Raw genomic sequence first — 25,759 nt, forward strand, 5'->3', positions numbered from 1 at the left:
TATACTGCTGCAAATTTAATAATTAACAATAATAATCTGACAAAAACACTCAAAATATTCAGGTTTTTCATTTATTTAACATTAGCAGACACATCTTAAGTATTGTTACTATTATAATTACACCAATCATAATTACTCTATTGTTATTCAGATCCCCAAATACTCCATTATTATAATAATTATGTCATCCATTGATTTAACAATCCATTCATTCATAACAATAATATGTTCTCCGGTCTATTTTATAGTCCTACAGTTATAGCCTACTGCCATCAGATATCTGAAGACAGGATGTTTGTGGTAGCCCATAGGCCCTATAGTATTATATTTCGTCTAGTTAAGATGAACAATACAGTAGCTCAAACCCTGGTATCGACTCTGAACATTCACATTCAGGACTGAATTAAAAGTTGTCAGGAATTTCAACATTGCCCTGGGCCATCTTCAGAAACTCAGGGGTGTGGGGTGAGGTGCTCCGCTCCACCCTCCGCTACGCCTACTGCCACGCTTATATAAGACTTTAAACCAGATTACATAGCCAGACTATAAACACTAGATTAACAGGGAAGAGTGCAGCCAAAACCTGCAGTGTTTTGTCGGTTTTTGTTTCCGTTTAAACCAACCATGAGCTCATACAGGTGAGTGGACTTGTGCAGTGTGCATGAACCTATAATGATGATTTTTTTTTTGCAGAACAAAATGATGCGTCATTAAATTTCCCAAAGTATTGTAGACAAGAATAACGGGATAGCCTGGGTAATAGGTTAGGTCTATATTTTTGTGGCAAAATCAGGTCAGTGGTTGGTAGATGTTCAGTAGGTCAGCTTTAATGTGTCTCTGAAATAGTGCGTAGACAGGCTGGATGTGGCGTTGGCCGCCGTTACGCAACTGTGCAATGATGTCCTGATGATTTTCATTTCTTTTAGGTCAGGGAAAATACTGCGGGCAGTTTTGCTCTGTCTGGCACTGCTGGCGCTCCTGGTAAGATGTGAAAGTGCGTCAGCTGTCAGCGAGCCGGCGGCTCCACCAGAGGTATCCCAGCACACTGGCACTATGTACGCAGCGTGCAAAATGAGACCGAGCACAACGCTGCCTGACGATCTGCCAAAAGTCTATGGCCAAGTGCTGTTTAAACAAGAATATCCCCATGGAGGCCTGAAGGTCCTACTGCGTGTCAGCGGCTTCCCCAGAGACAGCCCGGAGCTCAGGGCGGTTCACATCCATCAGTATGGAGACCTCAGCCAGGGCTGCGACTCCACCGGCGGCCACTACAACCCACACAACGTGAATCACCCCAACCACCCCGGGGACTTTGGCAACTTCATGCCCCAGCAGGGAAGAATCAATGAAGTGATCGACTCCGAGGCAACTCTGTTCGGGGGGCTGTCTGTCATCGGAAGAGCAGTGGTTGTCCACGAAAAGATGGATGACTTGGGACGTGGTGGTGATGCCGGGAGTCTGCTCCATGGGAATGCAGGCCGGAGACTCGGCTGTTGTGTCATTGGGATTTCTTCCCCCAAACTCTGGGATATGTACAGAAATGGACAGCGGAGAAGAGGCTAGCACAGCTGCATGGAGCATAAAGCTTCCACACAACAGTTTGAGTTTCCCAGAGAAATGCCTTTGCTGAGGTTGTAGATTGGAAGCCTAACAACCTGTGCATTGTATTCCTCATCTGATATGAATAAATAACATTGCCTCAGTCAGTCACCATTGTCTAATACTCCTTAAGTGAATGTGTGGTTTGATAGCTGCCTGTCAGCTTCTAAATGAAAGAGCTCCTCCAAAGCACTAAGAATACAATTTGTCCATAACTATTACTCTGAATTAAAAGCTACAGCAGATGAGCTTTACCTTTCTGTCAGCAATCACAACATATAAAACACCTCCTACATTGGACAGGTGCTATCTCATTTTGGGTTTTTGGTTTTGAAGCAGAATTTTAACAATCACAGCAAACCATTCATTGAAAAGTATTTTTTTTTTCCAGAAAAATAACATTTTGTGCACATTTAACACTTCTGAACAGATGGTTAATGTTCTGTGTAGTTTTCTGTTGTGTGAGTTAACGTTTCCTATGTTAAGAACAGCATGGAGACAGCTATGCTGGTCATCTAGACGCCGTGGCCGCATCTTATGATATGCTATATGATAAATGTTTCCCACAAAAATGTCTGGAATGGGTCTCTGTGTTAGTGCACCGTCATCTATCAAAACACCCTGAGCTGACATGCAGTATTTGTCAAGTCAAACATTTTGTTTAACCATTGTGACGAAATGAAAACAGAGTGCAAGGAAAGACAAACACAACTGTCTTTGCACATGTTTTGAATTTTAAACATTTTCAGTGTTTTTTTTTTTTTTTTTTTTTTTTTTTTTTTTTTTTTTTTAAATAGTTTATTGTCATGCAGCATTTGAAACAGCTTTCTTAAAATTGTGGGTTGTGGAACTTAAAAAGCCAGCTGAGGTTCCTTCATTCAAACAGAGCCACAGTGGCTCAGAACCACGACTGTGCAACCAGTTGCTGTTAGATATTAGATGTGCTCCTTCCATCTCTGGTTTCAAATCTAGGCCAAAAACGCATTTTTATTCAATGGTCTTCTTAGCCCACAAACCTTTTAATTTGCTGTCATGTCCATAACTCTGTATGTGTCTTTTATTGTTTGTTGTTGATTTATTTTTCACTGTCAACTTTGTATTTAACCCTATAAAGCCATTCGTATCATATATGATACACATTTTCAATTCCGTTTTTCGTTTTCAGTTTAATCAATACTTGACCAAAATACTGTTGTATACCTTTGAACACTTCCCCTGTTCACCCTGGACCATACCATTGGCACTTCAAGTACATATCATATATCATACACCAGAAAGGTCGTGTAGTAACATATTTTTTGAATTTTTTTTTAATATATATATTTTGTTATAGGACTAAATAAAGGGTTCAGTTTCAAAAATTGGAATTTTCTGCCAGTTCTTTCATAGTTCAGGCTTTATAGGGTTAATGTCCTTTGTGCAGCATTTTGGTGCTGCCTTCTTGTAAAGTATTTTGGTCAGCTTAAGCTGTGTTTAAATGCGCTGTAGAAATAAACTTTATTTTCACATTCCTTTTGGTTGTGAGCAATTGGCTGTACCCTCTGGTCAGAATCTGATATCAAGGAGACAAAAATGCGATTTAAGTACATCTTCATCTTCCTGTATCACACTACAGAACCTATAATAAAAGGTGCAAGAAGAAGCTAAAAGACTTGTTTTTCAAAATAAATCATATGGCCTGAATTTTACACTGCTCACAACACTCAGTGCTTTTTTAAAACCAGTGATCAATTGATCAGTATCTTTAAGTCCATGTGGATTAGTGGACGAGAGGCTCTAAAAGGAAGAAGCTGTCTGTCATCGGAAGAGCAGTGGTTGTCCACGAAAAGACGGATGACTTGGGACGTGGTGGTGATGCTGGGAGTCTGCTCCATGGGAATGCAGGCCGGAGGCTTGGCTGTTGTGTCATTGGGATTTCTTCCCCCAAACTCTGGGATATGTACAGAAATGGACAGCGGAGAAGAGGCTAGCACAGCTGCATGGAGCATAAAGCTTCCACACAACAATTTGAGTTTCCCAGAGAAATGCCTTTGCTGAGGTTGTAGATTGGAAGCCTAACAACCTGTGCATTGTATTCCTCATCTGATATGAATAAATAAACAACATTGCCTCAGTCAGTCACCATTGTCTAATACTCCTTAAGTGAATGTGTGGTTTGATAGTTGTTGCCAATGCACAGCCTCTAAATGAAAGAGCTCGCTCCAAAGCACTAAGAATACAATTTGTCCATAACTATTACTCTGAATTAAAAACTACAGCAGATGATCATTTCATTCTCAGAATGAGCTTTAACCTTTATGCCAGCAATCACAATAGATAAGATCTTTCATGTATTGGAGCAGGTTGTGTCTCATTTTGGGTTTTGTTTCAGTTTTAAAACAGTTTTAACATCACAGTAAACCATTCATTGAAAAGTAATTTATTTTGCAGAAAAATACATTTTGTGCACATTTAACACTTCCACACAGATGGTTAATGTTCTGTGTAATTGCTGTTGTGTAAGTTAATGTTACTTCTTAAGAATAGCATGAAGACAGCTGTGCTGGTTATCTAGAAGCTGTGGCCTCATCCTGCTACAGTATATATATATATATGTATATGTATTTTTTATACAAAAGTGTGTGGAATGAGCATCTGTGTTAGTGCACCGTCAACTGTCAAAACACTTTGAAATAACACTAAATATTTGTCTAGTAAAATAGTTTGTCTAAATATTGTGATGAAACAAAAACAGTGGAGAAAACAAACAATTATCTTTGTACATGTTTTGCATTTTAAACATTTTAAGTGTTTTTTTTTTAAACTTGTTTATTGTCATGCAGCATTTTAAACAGCTTTCTAAATATTGTGGGTTGAGGAACTTAAAAAGCCTGCCATCTAATGCTACAACATTAACATTGAAACAGAACTACAGCGGGTTAGGTTTTGGAGCAACTGGCTGCACCTTCTGGTCAGAATTTGGTAACAATGTAAACAAAAAAAAAAACAAACAAAAAAAAAAGTAAATCTCTCTGTATCATGTTCCACCACCTATATTAAAAGGGGGTAAAGAGCAATTTAAAGATTTGTTTTTTAAGACACATAATATGGCATCTTAATGTCCATGGGGATCAGGGGATGAGAGGTACTAAAAGAAAGGAGTGACAGGACTGGAAACTGTGCAGCTAAAACCAGCCCACACCCAAAAACGACTTTCTATTGATAGACAGCTGAGGAATCGCAGCTAAATGATCTGCATCAGAGTGTAACACAGTTCCTCAGCAGAAATAAAATGCAAACAACATTCTTCCTGTTTAGACTGAGAGCCAAATGAGAGCTGGCTTCAAAAAACTTCAGATTATTCCAGTCAAACTCAAAGGAAATTCCACAATCAAAGGCAGGGAAATCAAAAGCACTGTTGCAGCAACTATATCGTGATACCCATCAGTGTCGTGCCATAGCCCTTATCTGCATTTTATCAGTATATTTCATAATCTCCTCTCTCTATACCATTGATGTATAATTTGGTAGTTTGCACCCTACATTCATTCAACTTCTATTTCTACTGGAGAGATCATTGATTACAATGATGTCACGTTACCCGAAGGCATTAAACAAGAAACAAGCCTGAAACTCCCAAACTGGACAGTGAGAGCACAAGTCAGATCACTTTGCGATACTGGTTTGACAAATTACATAATCTGTTTTGTTGTTGTTTTTTTTTTTTTTTTTTAAATTTAGGTCTGCAATCAGTCATCCTAACTAATTTCACAGTGAAAATCCTTCATCTAGCATCCAAATATTTTTTAAAGCATCTGTAAATAGGTATTTTTCAAACTGAAATAACAGATGTTTGGTATCTGTTATGAAAAAGCAGCAATTATTTTAAGCTGAGGATAATCATGTAAAATTGTCATGAAATGATGCCTGCTCAGCGTAACGTGACATAACCCACTGCTTTAAGTCAGTCATTATTGCTAAAAACAACAAAAAAAGACGCATTATCTACAGATTTTTTCATTATCCAGAAGAAACTGGAAATGTAAATTGAATATATGTCCTACGAGTTTTATATTAATATTTAAACTTTATCATGATCAACATCAACATCACAGGTAATTCTTAAAAATGTGCTTTTTCCTCCCAGTGTTCTGCATCATGTGAGCACCTACTGGAGGACGTCAGACGCCGTGACTGACACACACATCTGTCACGTCTGAACTCTCGGCCTCCTCCTTTGACTGGACCTCCTCTTGTTCCTCAGCAGACATTTTTGTTGCAGCAGAGGCAGAAGGGGGTGAAGCAATATTTGTGTTATTTGCCGCTGGGATACGCTCAGTCTCAACAGAGGGTGCATCTGACTCAGCCTCCCCTCCTTCAGTGCTGGAGCTCTCTGAAGGTTGCCGAGGCCGGCCAGAGTCTAGCAGATCGGGGGCTTTTCCATCCGTCTCTGCGGGAGGGGAAGCGCTCCAACATCCGCTTTCCTCTAACTGGAGACACGTTGAAGCCGTCGACTCCGTGGTGATCTGTGATTGCTGATTGCTGTGGCATTCCTCGCCCTTTGGCGCCTCTGCTTGAGGGCTGGCCGCCACGTCCTCTTGCTGAGATGTTTCCTCACAGGATGGAGAGGATGGTTCCTTTTCGAGTTCATGCTGAACACCAGACGCAGCGGGTGATTCCACTGCTTGGTATGGTGATTCTGAGGAGTTCTGCTGGCTGACGGCAACACTTTCTGACCCTTCATTTCCTGTAAAAATAGTACACCCCAGTATATTACCAAATATAATTATATCAGACACATTTAATAATATCTATAAACAGATTCCATATCTATTCATCTACCTATCTATATAAACAGATAAATAGCTATCTGTAGGCAAGGGACAAGATTTCGGGTATCAGAAGCGTTCTGGTTTCCACATGGAGTCTAAGTGCTTTGACAGCATGCAGGCAAACAGTCAATGTGGGGAGCAAAAGAGGCAGAACGTATTGGCTGAAATGTTGTCTGGACCTAAAACACCTATAAAAGGTATTGATGTTTGTGTACTGTGTTGGGAAATGTTCGACTCATGCAATAAAAGAGACGGAAACAGAAGCAAGCAGCCAGCAGCTAGACCAGAAGCCCCAAAAAATTATCCACTGCCCAGCTACAGATTGAAGAGATGGCTGACACAGAACGCAACACAGAAGAAGAATATTAGAGAATGCTTGAAGCAGTCATTCACCTTCCTGGCTTAGAGGGCTTAACACCGTCTGCGGAGGATTTAGGTTGATAGTGTCTTTTCCTCCTATTTCAAAATAATAACATAATTAACAATGAGCCCCTTACAGAAAGCAGCACAGTCTAGTTATCTGCATGCAATTACATCAAACTGATCGGAAGCATAGAAATGAGTGCATTTGAGCAAAGGTGAGAAGTGCTGAGAGATAAAAGGAATTTGGAGATTATAGTCATTAGTGTGATTGCAACAAAAACATACTTCCACATAATCCCAGAGAGACATCATAAGTCAGACCTCCATGAAGCAAGAAGCAGATAGGAAGAAGAAGAAAGGTTAATAGTCTGTGGAATACATGCTACAGTATTATACATGCAGCTGTCCCTATTCGTTTAGATGCTTCTGCCTACCTGGCAAGCTCCATAATCCAGCCGCCTCCAGTGTCTTCAGTTTCTTCTCCAACTCTCCAACTCGGTTCCCAAGAATTCTGGTGACAGGAGACAGAGATTTTTCAAACGCACGTCACATAAAGCTAATTGTTCGAGAGTCCTGTCTAAAGAACATGATATTTACCTGTGCCATATTAAAATTAAAATGAAAGTAAGTGTAATCTAAGGAATCTATTGAGAGAGGCTGGAGAATAATAGATCTGGTACTTGTTGGTTTGCCGCTGGTGCTGAATGACCATGTTCTTCTCATGGATGGTCTCCAGCAGGGCCGTGGCGAGGGACTTGAGGTCCGAGATGGACTGGGGAGTCACTGGCAAGCTGCAGCCGTTTTCCTCAGAGAGAAGTAGCTCGTGCACTGAACACACACAGTGAACATCACACACACCATGAGACTCAAACGATGACATTCCCCACGAGATGATTTTAATACATTAAAACCTTCACTTCGCTTTAATAGCAAATTGTTGAATGAGGGGCTCACATATTGCATTTGAAAATGTTTGCATGCAATTTTGTGGGTTTTTCAAACTCTTCATACTTCTGACCTTGTTTGGCAGAGAGAACCCCGGTGAGTGCACTACTGTTGGGTTTTCCGCAGATTTTGGAGTTCTTCCTGCTTTCCAGAGCACTCTGAAATCAATTAAAAATATTCAAAATGAACGGTTTGTTCTCTGAGTTCCAGTGGCTCCCCTCAGGATGTAGACTACGCTGTCCACGCTGCAGGACACAGTGGAGGACGTCCACCTTCATCCCCAGGGCTGTCCAGCTCCTGAATGCTGAATGCTAAACCCACACTCGCATGCACGCACGCACGCACACACACTCACACTCACACTCACCTACAATTATTGCTGCAGCTACATGAACTCAATGCACTTTATAACTTAAGCACTTTATAAATTATTTTCATGTGTTTTTATCTGCCGTTCTGTGAATGCTGCCTGTTGCAGTGTGTGTTGTTTGTGTCTGTTGTTTGTGTTTTTTGTCTTGTTTTTAAGCTACAGTCTTGTCCTTTTAAACTGCCCCTCGGGACAAATAAAGTGATTTGAATTGAATTGAATTGAACTGAATAGTGGATCTATCATTACTACATCGAGCCGAGTAATTAAAATACATCAAAAAATTGTAAATTTGAAGGATGCTTGAAATACCTTGTATTTGGTAAGATTCGTTTTGAGCATGTTGACCTCCTCTTGCAGTTGTCTGAAGCGTTCATGTAAATACCTGGAGGAGGAAATACTGGGTCAGACATCACAATCAAGGGCTCATTTAAAGTAGTATAATAAACTTATATTTGTGCTTACATTTACCCCAGGGCTTGTGGAAATTCCATTAATCGATTAGTTGGTATCATTAATGAACATAAGATCAAATGTGTTCCTTTTTTCTGTCAAAGCCTTTTTTGTTACTTTTGCAAGGCGGACGGGCATTTTAGACACAGACTACAAATATGAAAACAATTTATTGATATTGTGATCCTAAAACATTTAGTTATGAGAGGCAGGCAGCATGCAAAACTGGGCTTGTCTACTGAAATTAATAATAATCAATCCATGTAGCAACAGATATAACCCTGTTCTTACTAAAAAAGATATGAAAAAATAAAAACAAACAAAAAAGTGAATCTATTCCACTACATAATAAAGCCAGCCATCAATGAATTATCAGTGACATTAATCAAATTCTTAATGGTGATTAATTAAATATATTACTTACTTGGAAAAGCTTTTACCTTGTCAAATATAAGCCAAATTTCAAAGCTCAGTGTAAGTCTAAACAGCTTTTGTCTCATCTTGCTGCACCTTGTTAACTGATGTAAGCACATTTCTTGCAGCCTTAAAATACTCAACTCAAAGACTCAAGTGGAGATGCCACACACTCTGCCCTTGTATCAAAAAGCAATTACGCTGCCAAAGTGAGAAAAAAAACTCTAATGTAATGAAACAAAACTAGGGCTGAATCAGCAGTATTTCAACAGGACGTCCTGCTGTGTGCTACGTTTTCCGAAGGTGCCTTTGGCCAGACAAAACAGCTGCCTGATATTCTTGTGAGGCTCATCTGCACCGCTGACGTAACAAAAAAACAAAAAAAAAAAGCAAAACAGGAAAACAAACCTGTTTTCCATGCAGAGCGCGTCTACATCTAAAATCCGAATCTCATCGTTCCCCAAAATGTGGTTCATTTCCATGTTGAGCCGATGAGCCTTCTCCTGAAACACGTTTCGCTCCGCTCTCACATCTTGAAGCTCGTCAGTCAGCGACTTCACGCTGTGCTCCAGCACCTCGTTCTGCAGCAACAGAGAACACACACTGTGTAAGCAAATACCCTACACACACTCATGCCACTGTAACAGTTTGTTTTTTAGATTATTTACAGCCACAATATCGCATTGTGTTGCATTTCTCTGTGTGCCTGAGGAGTTACAAGCAGATTTAACAAAGCATATCCTTCCTGCCTCGACAGACACTAATATCTTTATACAATTACTGATATATTTTCACTTTATTACGGTCTGTGCTGATTTATCATTCACTATCACCTGTCCATGTGCCATAAACACAATGCAAAACCACAAAAGCCAACACATCCTTTCATGAAAATAAAGTTTTACGTTTTTTTTCCCTGAAGCGCCTCTGAAACAACCTCCCATACAGACACAATGCCTTTCCAGGATGGAACGTTACTGTCATAAAAAGTCATTTTTGCTTTTTTAGATGGAAATGTGAAGCTTTTTTTTGTTTGTTTGTTTGTTTTAGAATCTCTGGAGGCATACGATGTTGAAAAGACAGCATGAGATCTAAAAAACTGAGATAGGTAAAAACATTGTGACACACTGTCAACAGCCATATTTTCACTGTCTTTTTCAAAATGCTATAAAATAAATGGAATAAAAATATAAGAAACAAGCAGTGATGAATCAGCCGAAAGAAGGGGAGCGACTGCACCGACAGCTTCATGAAATCACATCTAGTAAGACATAAAATTCCCTCAAGGTGAGAACAAAACAGAGCTCTCATGTCAATAATAATAATATTACCTTTTAGTTGTGGCATAACCCAAATGCAGTAGATCTTCAGTGTTAATAATGTAAAGAAAGAATGTAAAAATCGTGTGTGCGCTCCTAATCCGACCTTTAATTAACAGGTTATTATACATTGGTCATGATGTTGTGAACTGACTCCATTAGCTGAATGTGTAATTTCCCACCTGCTCTCTCGCTCTCTCCAGCTGCTTGACCAGGTCCTCTCGCTCGTGGGCGGGGAAGTGTCTCACACCGACCTCCTCGTCTCCCAGCCTCTGTCTGGTGATGGTCATTCGTAAAAGCTGCAGGATCACACACCCATCAGTGCTCATTCGCTTGAACGACTTAAATCTTTTAAGAGCTGGCAGATCTTGATCAAGGACAGAGTGATGAGGTGTAAAGGCTGATAATAATCTAATCTGGCATGGTGTAGCTGACACTTTGTGGATGGCACACAGTGCAGAGTGGTACCTTGTTGTCACCTTGAGCCTCTACCAGGCGTTGTTTCAGCTCCTTCACCTCCTCGGAGAGCTGCTTACTTTTCTCTCTGGAGTCTCTCAACAGCTGGGCTAAATTCACCTGAATAAGAAACAAAAGAGCAAGGGGTTACAGGAGCGAGATCATACTCTTAAATAATTCATTTGTCTGATAAATTTTAAAGGGGTGACATTTTTGAACATGGCACTTAAGGCTGTATTAGACCTTTTTAATGCAACAATACTCCCATCTCATCAGACTAAAAAACAAAGTGGGGCTGCAATCGAGGGTGTCCCATCCACTATGACTGAGACCCTGAAGATTCAGTCTATATGCCCAAATAAAATTCTGGTGCTGGGTATAGAAACTGGCAGGAAATCTAGTAGGACAAATCAAAACCACCGCCACAGCTTTAACCTTCCATTCGTTCCTTTGCTGTTGTAAACATGAATGTACGCACTTTACTGAATTCATGTTAGATGATTGCTTGAATTTTGATGTTCAGACAGTTATCTCGTGCTGGCATTTGGAGCTGCAAATGTGCGAATTTGCCTAGTGCAGTTTATATGTTACAGTGAAGTAATAAAAAAAAAAAAAAAAAGGCTTTTTCCACCTTTTTAGCTGTCATATAAATCTATTTAACAGTGCACTCAAAAAATAATGTCTGTTTTTTGTATTCTTAAATCAACAATCAAAATCCCCCAAAAACTGCCTTTTCCTCTCTGACAGATGTCAACACATGTAAATGATCACTCCACACATTATTTCTCCCTCCAACATTGTGTTTCAGCAGAAAATGCATCAGATTTAGAACGCAAGATGCTCTAAACATGCTGATTAATTGTGACTTTAAGAAGCATTTAATACATGTATTTGTGTCAGGGCACTAATCAACAATGTCTCATCCACTGAAAAGTCACTTACCTGGTTCCGTTTTTCAGGAGGCAGAGTGGGATCTCCATCCTAGATGTGATGCACAACAAACAAAAGAAAATGCAAATCTCCAAGATGTAACATGCAGAGGGAGAAGCTGCACTGCCAATAGTGATGTCTACGTTAAGAGGCTTATAATGTATGTTCAGAACTGTACTGATCCAGCTTACTATGAGTTCCCTGTACTTCTTCTTGAGTCCCTGGTGCCGCTCGCGGAGCTGGTTGGCCATCAGCTTGTACTGGTCCCTCTCCTGCTGGCAGGTGTCCAGCTCCTTGGACAGAATTAGGAGAGCCTCTTTCTTGCTCTCCAACTTGCGCTTACAAATCAGGAACTGTGTGCAAAAACAGATGTAATTTTTTTTTTTTTGGGGGGGGGGGCATTTCTGCTTTATTTGACTGTCACAGTTACAGAGAGACATGAAATAGTCCAGCGGCTACGCGCACTATTTTGATGGAATCGTGCAGTTTACGATACAAGCATGAAAATTGGCACATCTGTGTCAACTGTGCATATTGAGAGGTTGTCATATCCTTCCTTCACAGCATCTTCCAGGTGTAGTATGATGCGTGTATCAGCCTCCACATGTGTGCGTGGTGCAAGACCTGATGTATCTCGGGGCTGAGTACAGACGACTTCAGCATGGTAAGTGCTGATTACCTGTTTCTCAGTGGCAAGGGATGTAACACAAGTTGCCAGGTAGGAGAACAGCTCAGCTTTGTTTTCATAAATACATAGATACTCCAGCCAGTTTCCAGGAATGGCACTGCATGGCTCAACAGGTCGACAAATTCCCTTTCATCTGTTGCTGCGTGTTTCAGCCTCCAGCCTTTCAGGGAGATATTCATCCCACACAACATTGACTCTGCAGACATGCTCCAGCTGAGACTGGATGTATGGCAAGAACACTTGCTGTGCATAATATGAAAATGTCTTTTCAGGTCCATCAAACAGCCCACCAAGTCTGACTTGGTACCAGTTCTCAGCTTGCCCATTTGTGACAGTGCTGGTGGACATGCCTGGTTTTCATGCTCAAAGAATTCATCCAGATTTCCATCACATGTATGTATGTCTGTGATGCAATGTAGAGCCTTGAGAACAAGGAAAAGTCATTCTTCAGGGATGATATTTTCTTGTTGAGACTTGGATTTTTCTTGGACCGGAGGCCAGCCAATTAGAGGGAGGTTTTTTTCCCTTGATGGGAAATTTTGTGGTGTATTGTCTGGTTAACTAGAAATGCTGAAAGCTGAAACATGCAGCAAGAGAGGGAAGGGAATTTATTGACGCATTGAGCCATCCAGTGCCATTCCTGGAAATTGGCCGGAGTATCTACGTATTGATGAGAACAAAGCTGAGCTGTTCTCCTTCCTGGTAACTTGTGTTACATCCCTTGTCACTGAGAAACAGGTAATCAGCACTCATCATGCTGCTTGCCTTTACTGGTTTTGACACTGTGTCATCATTTGGAGGCAGGGGCAAGAAGACAACATGGGATACACAGAAGAACTTCAGTGATGCGACTCGTGCCTTCTATGCCTTGGCTACCACAGCAGACACCGTAGATGACTGGATGGAGCCTCTTGAACAATTTGTGGTATTGCTGTATGACTGCACTAGCAGCCAGGAATCACGGAAGCAGCTGTTCACCCAAAAGGTAGAACGATTGATTGACTCCCCCCCCAACACAAGCAGCACAACATACAAAGAGGGCAGCCTTCCAAACTGGTCACTGCTGGGGACAGGCCGTGGTTGCAGTCCCTGAACTCCCCTCCCCAGGTGACTCGGGGTGGAAGAGGAAGGACACAGAATGAATGAATGAATGAATGAATGAATGAATGAATGGATAATTTAACCCACTTTTTTTACAACTGTAAAATGTGTCATGTAACAACAAAGTTGATTCTGATTCTGATAGGTGGATGGGAAGTTCACTGGACCACACTACCAGAAGCAAGCCTGGCATGTTGCGACCTCCTCCACTGTGGTTGTAAAAAGGGGTGCTGTGGAAGATGCAAATGTGCCAAGGCAGCAGTGCACTGCCCTTTGCTACTGTGGTGGACTGTGCCATGATACGTAACTTTGTGTTGTCCCACTTTCTTTCCTCTTTGGCTTTATTAAAAATGCCTTTAGGCTAAATAGTATCCTGTCTCTGTACTGCTGTATAGTTCCACTTTGGCCATTGCCATAGCACACATGCATTTCATGTCATATCTGTCAACATTTTAGAAAACATGTACAGTATACTCTACCGAAATACATATTTTGATGGTTTTTACGATTAATTAATTAACTGAATGCCGGAAATATGTAGTTAGGTAGTTGCTAGCATGTTGTAAATAGTACCACTGTATTCCTCGTCCTTGAAAATGTAGGATTAACCACCAGGATCAAGATCCTAGGTGGTCTAGAACCTGAGTTACAGGTAAAATCACAGCAGGTGGCAGCCATTTTGAAAAATGGTTGCCACGGTTACCACGGGACAAATCTGCAATGGCCCTATAGCCAAAAATGATGATGCTCTAACAGTGTACCAAAATTCATTCTTGTATCGTAAAGTGCATGATTTTTCGCATAGCTGCTGGACTAAAAGGCAGGAGAGAGAGGGAATGACATGCAGCAAATGGCCTGAGGTCGGATTTGAACCCAAGATGCTGCGACCAGGACTCAGACTTAACAAGTGGTACACGCTCTTATCAAGCTACCACAACATCCCAAACAGATGTTGTATTAAAAAAAAAAAAAAAAAAAAACACAGCATTTTCAAATCAAAATAAGTGCTGTATAATATGAATTAAGGCAGAGTGATATGGGCAAAATCAAACATCAAGATGCTAAGTGTAATTGCGGTCCAGTTTATTATAAGGCCTGTGTTTTGTTTACATGGGATTTTCTATCCTTGTATTGTGTTTTAGATGTGTGTACACTGTTGTAAATACTGTGTGTACACTTGTGTTTGTTGGCTGCGGACCACACATGGCACCTGAGCGCAAGACAAATGTCCCTTCCTGGACTAGGTAACTATATCTGATCTAAATCTAATATATATATATATATATATATATATATATATATTTATCACAGAATACCTTGATATTGATATTGTAGGCATTACTACTGATGTTTTTCTATCGTATTTACACACACATGATTTTGAATATACAATCATTAGTAATGTGAGTGATGACTACAAAGTAAGATAAGGTAGGTAGAGACAATTAAACAGCTAGATAAGTCTATAAAGTCAAGAACTGCATCCATTTACTTTGAGTCTTTACAAATTCAGAAAAGACGCACTGTCACAACAATGCAATATCCACAGTTTCAAAGGATTTCTAGTCTTATGTCATGATATCAGTATAACATTGATATATTGCCATGCCCTGGTTTAAATACTGAATCAGATTAAGTTACAAAGGCAAGGCATTTTCATTAATCCAGAGACTTTAAAATGTTTTAAATTGAGCCACAGCATGGGTCAGAGTACTTAGTCACAGAATATAATTTCCTAATGACAAGATGAAGATTAATTTTATAGGCTTATAGTCTCATTTTATCGATGTTATCATCAAACATAAGCTATATAACACTAGGGGTGGGACAATAAATCGATAATGCAATAATCATGATACTTCCTCTGGTGAGACATAATCCATACACTTGTGCCACATATTGATTTTCATCTTCATTTGTAATAATTCAGTTTCCTATCAGATGTATTTCCTCCTGGCCTTTAGCTGTTTTAGCCGGAACTGTTCAATCTTGCTCATGCGGCAGTCTCAGTGCAGATTAAAACACTGAAAAAACACGATGCATTCCTGCTTACAGGGAAATTATTTAGCCTTTTTCCAGGGTATTTTCTCTTCTTCAGTTACAGACATCACGATGTATCACCGATACATATCTGACAATACATTACATATCGCAGAATCACACAGAATCGCACATATCGTGATACTATCACTGCCATTGGCAAAATATCGTGATAGTATCGTATCCCTACACGTCTTATAATAGTGCGAGTTTCTGTGTAGTAAAACATGGCAGAACCCTCGAGCAGACCAATGAGTACATGTCGGTGCTTCATTATTATTATTATTATTATTATTATCTGTTTCTTTTTCTTTCTTTTTTCCTTTTTTCTTTCACCTTCACTGTTTTGTAAGGTGCTGGGGTATGTAGGCACAAGGAAAAAGAGTGAAAAACACATGCACTTCCTCCTGCACCTGTCCTGCAGGCGCTGGGTAGACACCAGGCTAATCCAGCCCGCACCTGAGCTGGGAGTTAATCCCGCTGACTCCGCTCATGGGGTCAGACAGGGACGACACACACTGTTCGCCCAGCCTGAATTATCACGGATTTAGAAGTAACATTACAGATCAATTCCACATGCAAAAGGTAAAAAACACAGAGCATGTTCCTGATACAGACACAAACGCCTCTAGGTGTTTTGACTCACTGCTCCGTGTCACCCCGCGCCTCTGCGAGCTCTCACCTCGTTCACCAGCCCCTGCCACTCACTCTCGCTTCTCCCGGAGCTGTTCATCTTTTATTTTGTAATCCCGACAACACGTTCGTTAATGGTGCATTATCGTGATCATTTTGCCATCACTGGTGAACAGATTATGAGACATTTTGCATCCAAAGGAAGATCAGCTAGCAACGCGATCTACCTCACTTCCGCCTCCAAGCGTCAGAGAGCGCAGAAACGTCATGACGCATTTGGAGAGCCTCGTAAAGCTGGGAAACTCGGAGCTCAGGCACAGGAGGCTCTCATGAGAGTAGTGTTGAAAACAAAATGTGGGAGCATAATTAAGCCTATTTGTGGTATCTTGAAATATATTTGAACTCAGTTTGCTTGCACACATTAATACCATGGACATCTTTGCACACGGCATTTGTCTTTATAAGTTTATGAGCCATACTTGAACAGTCCCATGAAGAAGTCATCATTCACAATTATGAAACATCTTTAATGATCACTCTTATTAACACTAGGCCTTATGGTAGTGGTGCAAATTTAAAACTCTTCAGTTGCAGTTTTTGTTTGAAATAGATAAGTGTAAAGGATATAAAATAGCTTTTGCTGTGAAAAGCTTGTCAGTATGAAAAGCATTTTGGTGCTGGCTAGTTTTGTGGCAGTATTTTATTTCATATTGTAATACTGTAATTGTATTCTCCAATTTATAACCAAGTAATATGATGTGAATGTACACAGGACCCCCCAATGGCTTTGTAATGGCTTTGCTCATTCTTATATAGAAATCGAATGAAAGGTTTAGACAGCTTTATGCCACCCCAGCTGCCCCTGACATACAATACAACAACATAAAGTGTTCCAGTTGGTGTGATGAGGATCATCACTGATTTTACAAGCCTCCATCATTCTACATGGTAGGGGAGACTGGGGTAAGATGAGCCATTTTTCATATTTAGGATCACTACATCAAGGCAATCATAGTTTTGTCGCTAACTAATATATCTGCATATATTTCAGGATGTTGTGCATCTCTTCAAACAAACAGAATGAGTGTAAACATAACTGTTTCCATAATCCACCACATAGCTCCGCCCCTGGCTTTCACTCAATATTCCACCTGTCGAGGTTGCAGGGGAACACAAATTGCTCAGAACTCCTTGCTGTACCACCAACTCTGTGAGGTTTGGGGAATTTTAGAGATTTAATATTTAACCCTCGTAAAGGCTTAAGTGGTCAAAACGGCCTGAGCGTCCGCGAGTCTTTTTTCCGGGGTCCTGTGGTGCGCCCATGCCTCGCCCTCGGCTCCACGGCAGCAGTTGTGGCCTCCAGCACTCCCCCATGCCCCCGGACCCCCCGGCCTCGGCCCCGAACGCGCCGCAGGACGCAGGAGCCGGTGGCTCAACTTACCCCTACCGGCTCAACTTACCCCTGGCCAAATGGCTCAACTTACCACAGGGCTACCATTTTGACTTTTTTAGTCCCCACAGCTAAAATGGTGCATTTTTATGCTAGGTTTATGACCTCATGTTGTAGCTCATAGATACCACAACTGATGTATAAAACAAATTTAAAATGATCTGTTTTGGTCTTAACACAATTCTCATGAAACTTATGATAGACTAAATTTACTTTCAAGAGTAAAAAATGGTTTTTCGGAAATAAATGTCTAACCACTTTACCCATGTGGTTCTTACCTTCACAGACTCCATGAAATGATGCCTTCCTCCTAAATATTTGGTCACATGATCAATATTTTTTACCATTTCCTAGCAACAGGGGGTGGCTCAACTTACCCTTTGGCTCAACTTACCCCAGTCTCCCTACACCGAATTTGGACAGTACTGATTTATTTATTTATTTTTAATTTTTAAATTTTTAAATTTTTTGTATGGATGGTAAAATATTTATGTCCATGCATGCAATGAAGCATATCTGTTAAATCTTGCTGCGTATGCATCTCGATGGAACAAGTAAATATGATAGAGATGTCACCATCAGTTTCACATAATGGAGGGAAATGTGTTATGGAGCATGTTTTGTTACGGAGTTTAGGCAAGGATTTGCAGACAGGAAGAAGTAATGGCTGAACACATTCAGAACACATGCAACTCATAAACAGGATAATTAGTCGTGAATATTTTGACATAACATGCATGCATGACGAGATTTTTTGGAGACGGGCAACATCAAAAGTGTCCTTGTTCATTAAAGCATGTAGGTCATGCCCAGCAGGAAACATGGTTTGTCCATGTTTTCAGTGGAACAGAAAGTGCAAAAAGTATTTCAATTTAGGATTGAGTTTACATTAAGATGCTGTTTTTAGTGGTGCCAGCCATGTTACACCTTTACACACCGACTCCCATCCCTATAATCATCAAATTCTTACTCAAAGTACTCCACTCTCAACTCTCGTCTTCATATGTGAAGTATTGCCCTTGATGATAATTCCCAGTCTTATTGTTCACCTTGTGTGTCTACCAATAAAGAGGGCAGTGGAGAGAATATCCATATCATGTAAGATGGAAACACCCTCTCTGATGGGACATATAAGCGATTAAGTAAATTGTAAACAATCAAAAACACATTCAACAACCATTAAATCTTCCATTCTCATTTCCAAAAATGTATCTGAGCTGTGCATGTGGCTTGTTCTCTGAGCAAGTGAGAGGAAAATGCTGCCTCAGAAGCCCGGTGCTGACAGCACTATAAATTTAAAACTTGCTGTCTGGGGCGATTTATCTCAGCAATATGGCTGCATCTCTGTGTCTGTGCTGCTTGTGCAAAGTGTGGAGGACAGAATGAAAAACAGTGATCTACCATTACATATTGTTATAAGGTCTTTAATGCATTTCAATAAACATATTCTGACATAAAGTTTCAGTGAATTCAAGTTTATATTCATTCCGCTTTGTCTCTGCTTTGCAGATGCTGAGATGTGTAAAAGTTCACTTGTTCACCATATTAATGCATCAGAGTGGAAAGAGAGATTATACTTGGCAATGATGATCCAGCCATTGTTTCTGAAAGCCGATAAACACAGATATGAAAGTAAAGAGTCATAGTCCAAGCCAAACAGTCCGTAATGTGGTTTTAAATCTGTTGTAAAAGTTGTAAAATATTAAAAGAAAAATAAATTAAAAAAGAGCACACATTAATGGTTTAAGACAACTTAATTGTGTTCCCAAGGCATTTCGAGTTGTGTAGCAGCATACAATACCTCATGTCAGTTCAGAGCAATACTTGCTATTGTACATCTTGCATAGGAATCAGGAATAACTTATTGATGAGATTTTGTTTTCGCTATTAATCAGGCACTCTGTTCATCACATTGCTTGACATAAATGTTCTTGCTCATCAGCATTACTAATTAATGTTGCTAAAGCTCATAATAATCAACAAAAGTCATTGCACCATTGGTTTTGGTGAGTACAGCATCAGAAATCATTAAGAATGAGTGTTATTGAGATGAGATGGCCTCAGAGTTGCGATGCTAATGGTTTTGGTTGGCCGGTTAGAAAACATTCAGGTTGTCTTAAGTCAATGACTTCACCCATAGATGCAGGGAAGGGTAACATGTTTGTCATTTTGCTTGACAATATCATAAAAGCCAACATCTTTTTAGATAATATGCTGTAAATAACTGTCATGCGGGTTACATTTTAAATATTGCCACTGGTTTATATTGCTACTGCCCTTCAGTTTCAAACTAACTACTCTTGGTGTATCATTAATCATACCACCATAGTTGCTAGAAACATACTTACTTAGTCTGAAACAACAGTATTCGTCGCAGACTATGTACGTCACACTGCATTGCATACAAGGAAGATACAGTATACAGTATTTGCGACTCCTTTCTCAAACGTAATCTTAAATTATAAGCTTAAATCTACAATAATATGCTCAAAAACCATTGATTTGCCCTTGAAGCTGGAGGAGAATATGAAATTCCGCCGATCAGTGGTCACCACAGTAAATGACCGTGGCGACTGCACATAAATGTCCTTGAACTTGGCAAAAGTTTTCAACTCCGTGTCCCAGAGGTAGATTTGTGTGAAAGAATAATCGCTGCCGAGGGCGAGATAGTGGCGGTCTGAGAAACTGAAGGGTTGTAGGATCATCGCCCCACGAGAGGGCAGAGCCTGCACCTCGGTAAACTGCTTGTTGGTCCACTTGAGGACTTTGGAGTCACCGATGTAGCAAGTCAGGGCTAGATACAGCTCATCTTCCACCCGGAAAGCTTTGACCGCCACCACATCATCAACATTTGGGATTTCACCATGAAGCATGAACTTCAGGGTGCTTTTGTTCCACAGGTAGATGACAGGTGGCTGGGAGCGACTGGCCAGGATGAGGTGAAACTTCCCATCTACATCAATGAACTCGGCATCAGTATCACGGAACCATTCATGGAGGAACTGATAGGAGAAGAAACCAGTTTCGTTGCGATCTGGTTGGTCAGTCCACTTGTACAGTGTGGACAGGCCTGCCTTGGAGCTGTCCACGATCACAAAGTACCACTCCCCATCCATCTGGAAGACCTCGATGTCGTTTGGCTTCGAGATGTTAAACACCTCGATGGTTTGAAACTTTGTGAACTTGTTCTGTTGATCATCAAACTTATAAATGTGGGAGCCACCGAAGAGCTGGGTGACAATTATCAAGACATGGTTGTCGAACAGGACCGACTTGCATCCAACGACAGATTTCCCTGTTTGGAAATTAGTAGTTAGCAACAGTAAAAAATTGTATTAACAAGAAAGCGTCTAAAATTGTACAAGCATAACTTTTAACGATTGCTGGACATTTAAAGATTGTGTAGGTAACTTTGGACACTGAGTAGAATTTTGTCAAGAACTTGAAGTCAAACACCTTTCAAAACCATCCCATGTTGGATTCAGCACCTCAGATTCAGTGTGGCTCCAATGTCGACACAATGGGGGAATATGTATTTGCAAGCTGGCTCCCTTCTCTGCCATTCTCTATCCACGGTAAGCTAAACTATCTAAGGTAGGCTAGGTGGAGTGTGCACAAGGCATGACTGACAGTGAGGTGGAAAAACTTCTTTGAGGCGATTGAATGTTTGATTCACTTTTTTTTTTTTTTTTTTTTTTTCCCACCGTGTATTAAGTTTGGCTTGGACTCTCTTGGATGATTTCTAAAAATTGTGAACTAAAACAGTTACCTACACAATCTTTAAGTGAATTATTAATTAACACTAATGGAATTAATGCCCTTATTTAATGTAAAACAATGAAAAATGCAGGATAAGTTACTAGTTAATATTTTTTTTTGTTTTGTTTTTTTTTAATGGGGGTGCAGCCAAACCTGTTATATTATCAAACTGTCTGAAGTTCATTTCAATGTGATCCCACTCCATGACCACACAGCTGTTGGAATTGGGGGCAGCCATGGCCACATAGATGTCCTCTTTAAAGGAGAAGATGTCCGCTGACATGGATTGAATGGGAATGGACTGATGACGGACAAAATCTGTGAAGCACACCAAAACAGGATCCGTAATTTTCCTAACAAAATGAAACTTCATGAATTCGATCATGCCTTTTATGCTGTAGAAATTTTCCAGTTGGTATATTTTGGTTTGAATATTTTATGTTGCCATATGGCCCTATGGCAGTATAGGAAGCTATTTATACAAGTAGAATTTTGATTTAATGCATTTTATTGATCTACCAGTGGGGAAAAATCTATTTTAACTCTAGGGCTCTGAGTCAGTCAGCTCACCCAGCATGTCTGAGGCAGGTAGGAGGGAAACATTAGGCTCAGGAACGCAGCAGCAGGGATGACTTATGATTAAACCCTCACTGCTCGCACGTGGAGTTCTGCAGCATCCATTAAGGAATGATTAAGTACAACTTTTCCCAAAGTTGTACTGTAATGAATTAATTATCTCAAATAAAATCATACTTTCAATAATCCACATGTCCCTCCTACTGTTTAATGACCAAAGAAATTAAACTTATCTGGCATAAGCATAAAATCTCTATGAGTTATTAACATTAGTTTTTATAGTTTTTTATAGTTATCATTCCTTTCTATCCATTTAATGTTTGAGACAGTGTGTAACTGATGCTGGCTCAGGGAGATGGAAAATGTTTCATAGCTGTAACATAATATATAAGATAAAGCAGTTATAGGTGAAATTATTAAGTTTCATTTAATAAAACACTGCTTAGAAAATAGAAAAATATTTTGAAGGATGGAGTAGTGTGTGTGTGTGTGTGTGTGTGTGTGTGTGTCTGATGGCTCAGTAAATGCATATCTGTGATTTTATGCTCATTATTGTTGAATCACTGAGAGCACAAATAGTAAAATGTAAATGTGCTTTTATTAATTATGTTTTTACAAATTTGTATTAAAGATGAGACTCTTTTCAAAGAGTTACTTTTTTTACATTAAATTACACTTTTTTACAGCATCATATGTGTGCCATTTGTGCCAGATTTGATTCCCAAATTAATTCATAATAACTGTTACCTGTGGAGATGCACTTGCCCGGGGGAATGGGGAGGTCATTGAGTCGCTTGCCCTTCATCTCACTGGGGCCAGCACAGTAGACATCTGATACAGTGGCGTTTGTGTTTTTCAGCCACGTCATCAGCCACTTGTTCTCACAGTTGCATTGAAAGGCATTGCCTCGCAGATCCCTGACATGTGGCAGAAGATACAGTACAATAAGCAGTTATGCCAAAAAACAGCTTGTGGCCAACATAGTGGAAGAAAGACAAAAGTGTTTTGCTTTTGCTTTTGCCTTTGATTTTTTATGTCTATTATTGAGAGAGGAGACTGCTGACAATACAAAATGTGTCTGGAGCTGCACTGTGCTCCACATAAAGCACAGTCAGCATATTCACAATCATTTCCAACTTATACCCATGGAGAGTCATAGATGTATTATGAAATCTGAAATAATAGTCTGCATGCTGTTGTTGTCAGGCGAAAACTTTGTACCTCCAAAATGTCAACTGTGGGAACACAGAAAAATAGCCCTGTTTTTAGCTTGATATTTGGGAACTCTCATTAGTTAAAAAATGTTTCACAGGCCTATTGGCTGTTTAATTTTCTCTGCTCACAGGCTGTGGCAGGCCTTCAGTTTAAGTTAAAACAAGTTAAAAGGTTTTCATCCCAAACAATTACAATGCACTTCTGTCAGAGTGAACAGAGAGACAGGTTTTATGTTTATGTTATCATATCCATATCAAGGGTTCAGTGAAATCTTATGGGACAGAAACCTGGCAAACACAAAGCACAGTCTGAGTCAGCTTGACTTTGCCAATGCAGTATGGAACCCCCCAACCCCCACCCCTCACCCCAACCTACACACACACACACACACACACACACACACACACACATATAGCTGACACCACAAATGCTTACTCACAGTTCCAGCAAGGAATCCAAGTCAGAGAAGAGATCCCTGGGCAGAAACCTCATCTTGTTATTGGCGAGTGATCTAAAACACAGACATTGTGCAGGAAAAATGCACTTGCACATTTTGGTGACTAATCATTTGTATGTATTGTTTTACATCTAATCACAGTTTCTGTGATTCAGTTTCTCTCTCTCTCTCTCTCTCTCTCTCTCTCTCTCTCTCTCTCTCTCTCTCTCTAATAAAGGTTGTAAAGCAAAACAGATCTTGTTCCTGCAAGTGCTGTGTGTGTAAATCCAGAAGACTTACAGATGAGTCAAATCCCGAAGACCCCGAAAGGCATTTTTGGTGATGGTTTCGATCTTGTTTCCCTCAATAAATCTGTGTGGTGAATAGCAAAACACTGATGTTGACAGGGAGAGTGCATACACAACAGTGTTCATTTGACACAATGAATTAAGAAATCAGCCAGTTTGTTGAATAATACTCACAAATACTCCAGATGAGGAAGGCCAGAGAATGCATAATCTTTGATTGTGGTCAGGGAATTTGCATTCAGAAGCCTGCAAAGAGAGGAATCCATGAAAAGTGACAATTGTCCTATTTGTCATATGTTTTCATTTCTATTTTTCTTAAATTTTTTCTCACCAAAACAACATGACATTGTGCCTCTCCTCAAAATACATCTAGATTATTGACACTTTTATGCATGAACATAGCCCCTTGTGTACATTACTATTTAGCATCCCATCAATGGTACTTTCCTCTGGCAGTTTCACTTACAGTAACTGAAGAGATGGCATCAGTGAAAACATCCCCTCTGTAATTTCACCGATGGATCCATTGACTATGCTCCTGTTGGAGGAAACACATCAAGATAAAAATCAAAGTCAAACTTGGATCAGCTTAGCCTAATGAGCTGCATCGTATTGCCCGGCCATGAAGCAGTGGTCGTCCAGAGGAGCACACAAGAACAGCGAACTGTCCCCTTGAATGTCACACCGATTGTCCTGTAATTCACTCAAAAGGAAAAAACAATCTGTGTTTTGCTGCGGAAATCAATATGATTTGCTACTTACAATGAATTGATGTCATTCGGTATAGTCCGTGGGATCTGAGAGGTGCCAACGCAGATGATCGTCTCCTTAGAGCAGGAACATCCTGAAGGGCATTTGAAATTCCTTTTAGACTGAACTGTCCCGTAAATGCACAGTAACGCAAAATTGATCAATAACAGCCAGTGCTGAGTGGATGACATGTTGATTCTTGAACATTAATGACGATATGTGACACCGAGGACGATGTAAACCGCCTTTGTCCGCCCGGGCGACATGAAATGCAGCACTGGAAACCCGCTGCAAGAGCTGATCCTGCTGCAGTTGCGTTCCGGAAGGCTACTTCATTTTCGGGAGGAAAAAAAACAAAACAAAAAAAACAAAAACACCAAAAAAGAGCTGGTCACTTTATTGCGTGATATGCTGGGTTCGGGGACTTTAAATAGGCTTACCATTGCTTTTTAAAAGTGTTTTTCAATGGGAGACAGTATAGAAACACAAAAGTAACGAAACTCAATTTCCCCACTTAGTCCAGAACTGAGTAAATTTGGAGTTCAGCACCACGGACAGCGACAGATGTTGCTGACCGGATGGGCGGGGTGCCTGTCCGGCATGGCAACATGCATGTAGCCCACTGTATCTTCTCATGATCACATCTTAATGTTAACTCTAGTTTCATGACCCATCTGTCAGAACTGGTGTTTTAGGCCCAGAGATGCCCAAGAGACAAGGCAAAGTAATAATCAGTTAAATGAGATTGCTGGACATTGATGGTATTTTGTTGAAGACATGTTACTCAATATGTGCAGTAAACATGTACACATGTGTATCACAAGCCCCTGACTTCATAAATATGCTGAAAGTGCTGCCACATAAAAGGAGACACTTCAGCTCAGTTCAGCTCAGTCATTTATTGTACAAAGGGAACAAGGGGAACCTTGATCTTGCATCAAGGTATGAAAAAATATAGGACACAAAGACAATAAAAGCAGTAAAAGAAACACAGCAGCACATAAAATATCACCGATGAATGAAATAAAGATTTATACAATAAGCAGGGATGAGTAAACGTCAGATGCTGCACATATAAAGTGCTATGATGTCAGAAATGGGCTGAGCACTTATTATATTGAGAGTAAATTAAGCATATTTATTTCA

General features: G+C 40.2%; 3 protein-coding genes across 6 annotated transcripts; 1 reads left to right on the top strand and 2 right to left on the bottom strand.

Moving 5' to 3' along the window:
• Positions 1–519: 519 nt before the first annotated feature.
• On the top strand, positions 520–1,986 carry LOC115358680 (extracellular superoxide dismutase [Cu-Zn]-like). Its single transcript, XM_030050648.1, has 2 exons — positions 520–638; positions 927–1,986. Exons 1-2 carry the CDS (start codon positions 625–627, stop codon positions 1,561–1,563), a joined length of 651 nt encoding a protein of 216 aa, XP_029906508.1. The 5' UTR covers positions 520–624; the 3' UTR covers positions 1,564–1,986.
• Positions 1,987–4,002: 2,016 nt separating this feature from the next.
• LOC115358655 (coiled-coil domain-containing protein 149-like) lies at positions 4,003–16,351 on the bottom strand. 4 transcript variants are annotated; one of them, XM_030050595.1, is made up of 13 exons: positions 16,169–16,351; positions 11,849–12,010; positions 11,670–11,708; positions 10,740–10,847; positions 10,454–10,570; positions 9,361–9,533; positions 8,398–8,470; positions 7,792–7,876; positions 7,454–7,601; positions 7,208–7,284; positions 7,059–7,094; positions 6,804–6,866; positions 4,003–6,325 (listed from the first exon to the last, which is right to left on the bottom strand). In XM_030050595.1, exons 1-13 carry the CDS (start codon positions 16,217–16,219, stop codon positions 5,760–5,762), a joined length of 1,698 nt encoding a protein of 565 aa, XP_029906455.1. In that variant the 5' UTR covers positions 16,220–16,351; the 3' UTR covers positions 4,003–5,759. The 4 variants fall into 4 exon arrangements, with proteins under 4 accessions (XP_029906455.1, XP_029906464.1, XP_029906473.1 ...); XM_030050604.1 differs by lacking the exon at positions 7,059–7,094; XM_030050613.1 differs by lacking the exon at positions 6,804–6,866.
• Positions 16,352–20,028: 3,677 nt separating this feature from the next.
• On the bottom strand, positions 20,029–24,804 carry LOC115358676 (leucine-rich repeat LGI family member 2-like). Its single transcript, XM_030050635.1, has 8 exons — positions 24,626–24,804; positions 24,330–24,401; positions 24,038–24,109; positions 23,856–23,927; positions 23,559–23,630; positions 22,652–22,821; positions 21,482–21,646; positions 20,029–20,864 (listed from the first exon to the last, which is right to left on the bottom strand). The coding sequence occupies exons 1-8, from the start codon at positions 24,802–24,804 to the stop codon at positions 20,029–20,031; spliced, it is 1,638 nt and encodes a 545-aa protein (XP_029906495.1).
• Positions 24,805–25,759: the final 955 nt, after the last annotated feature.

Source organism: Myripristis murdjan, chromosome 1, assembly GCF_902150065.1.
Source record: "Myripristis murdjan chromosome 1, fMyrMur1.1, whole genome shotgun sequence".
In the NCBI taxonomy this organism is placed as follows: Eukaryota; Metazoa; Chordata; class Actinopteri; order Holocentriformes; family Holocentridae; genus Myripristis; species Myripristis murdjan.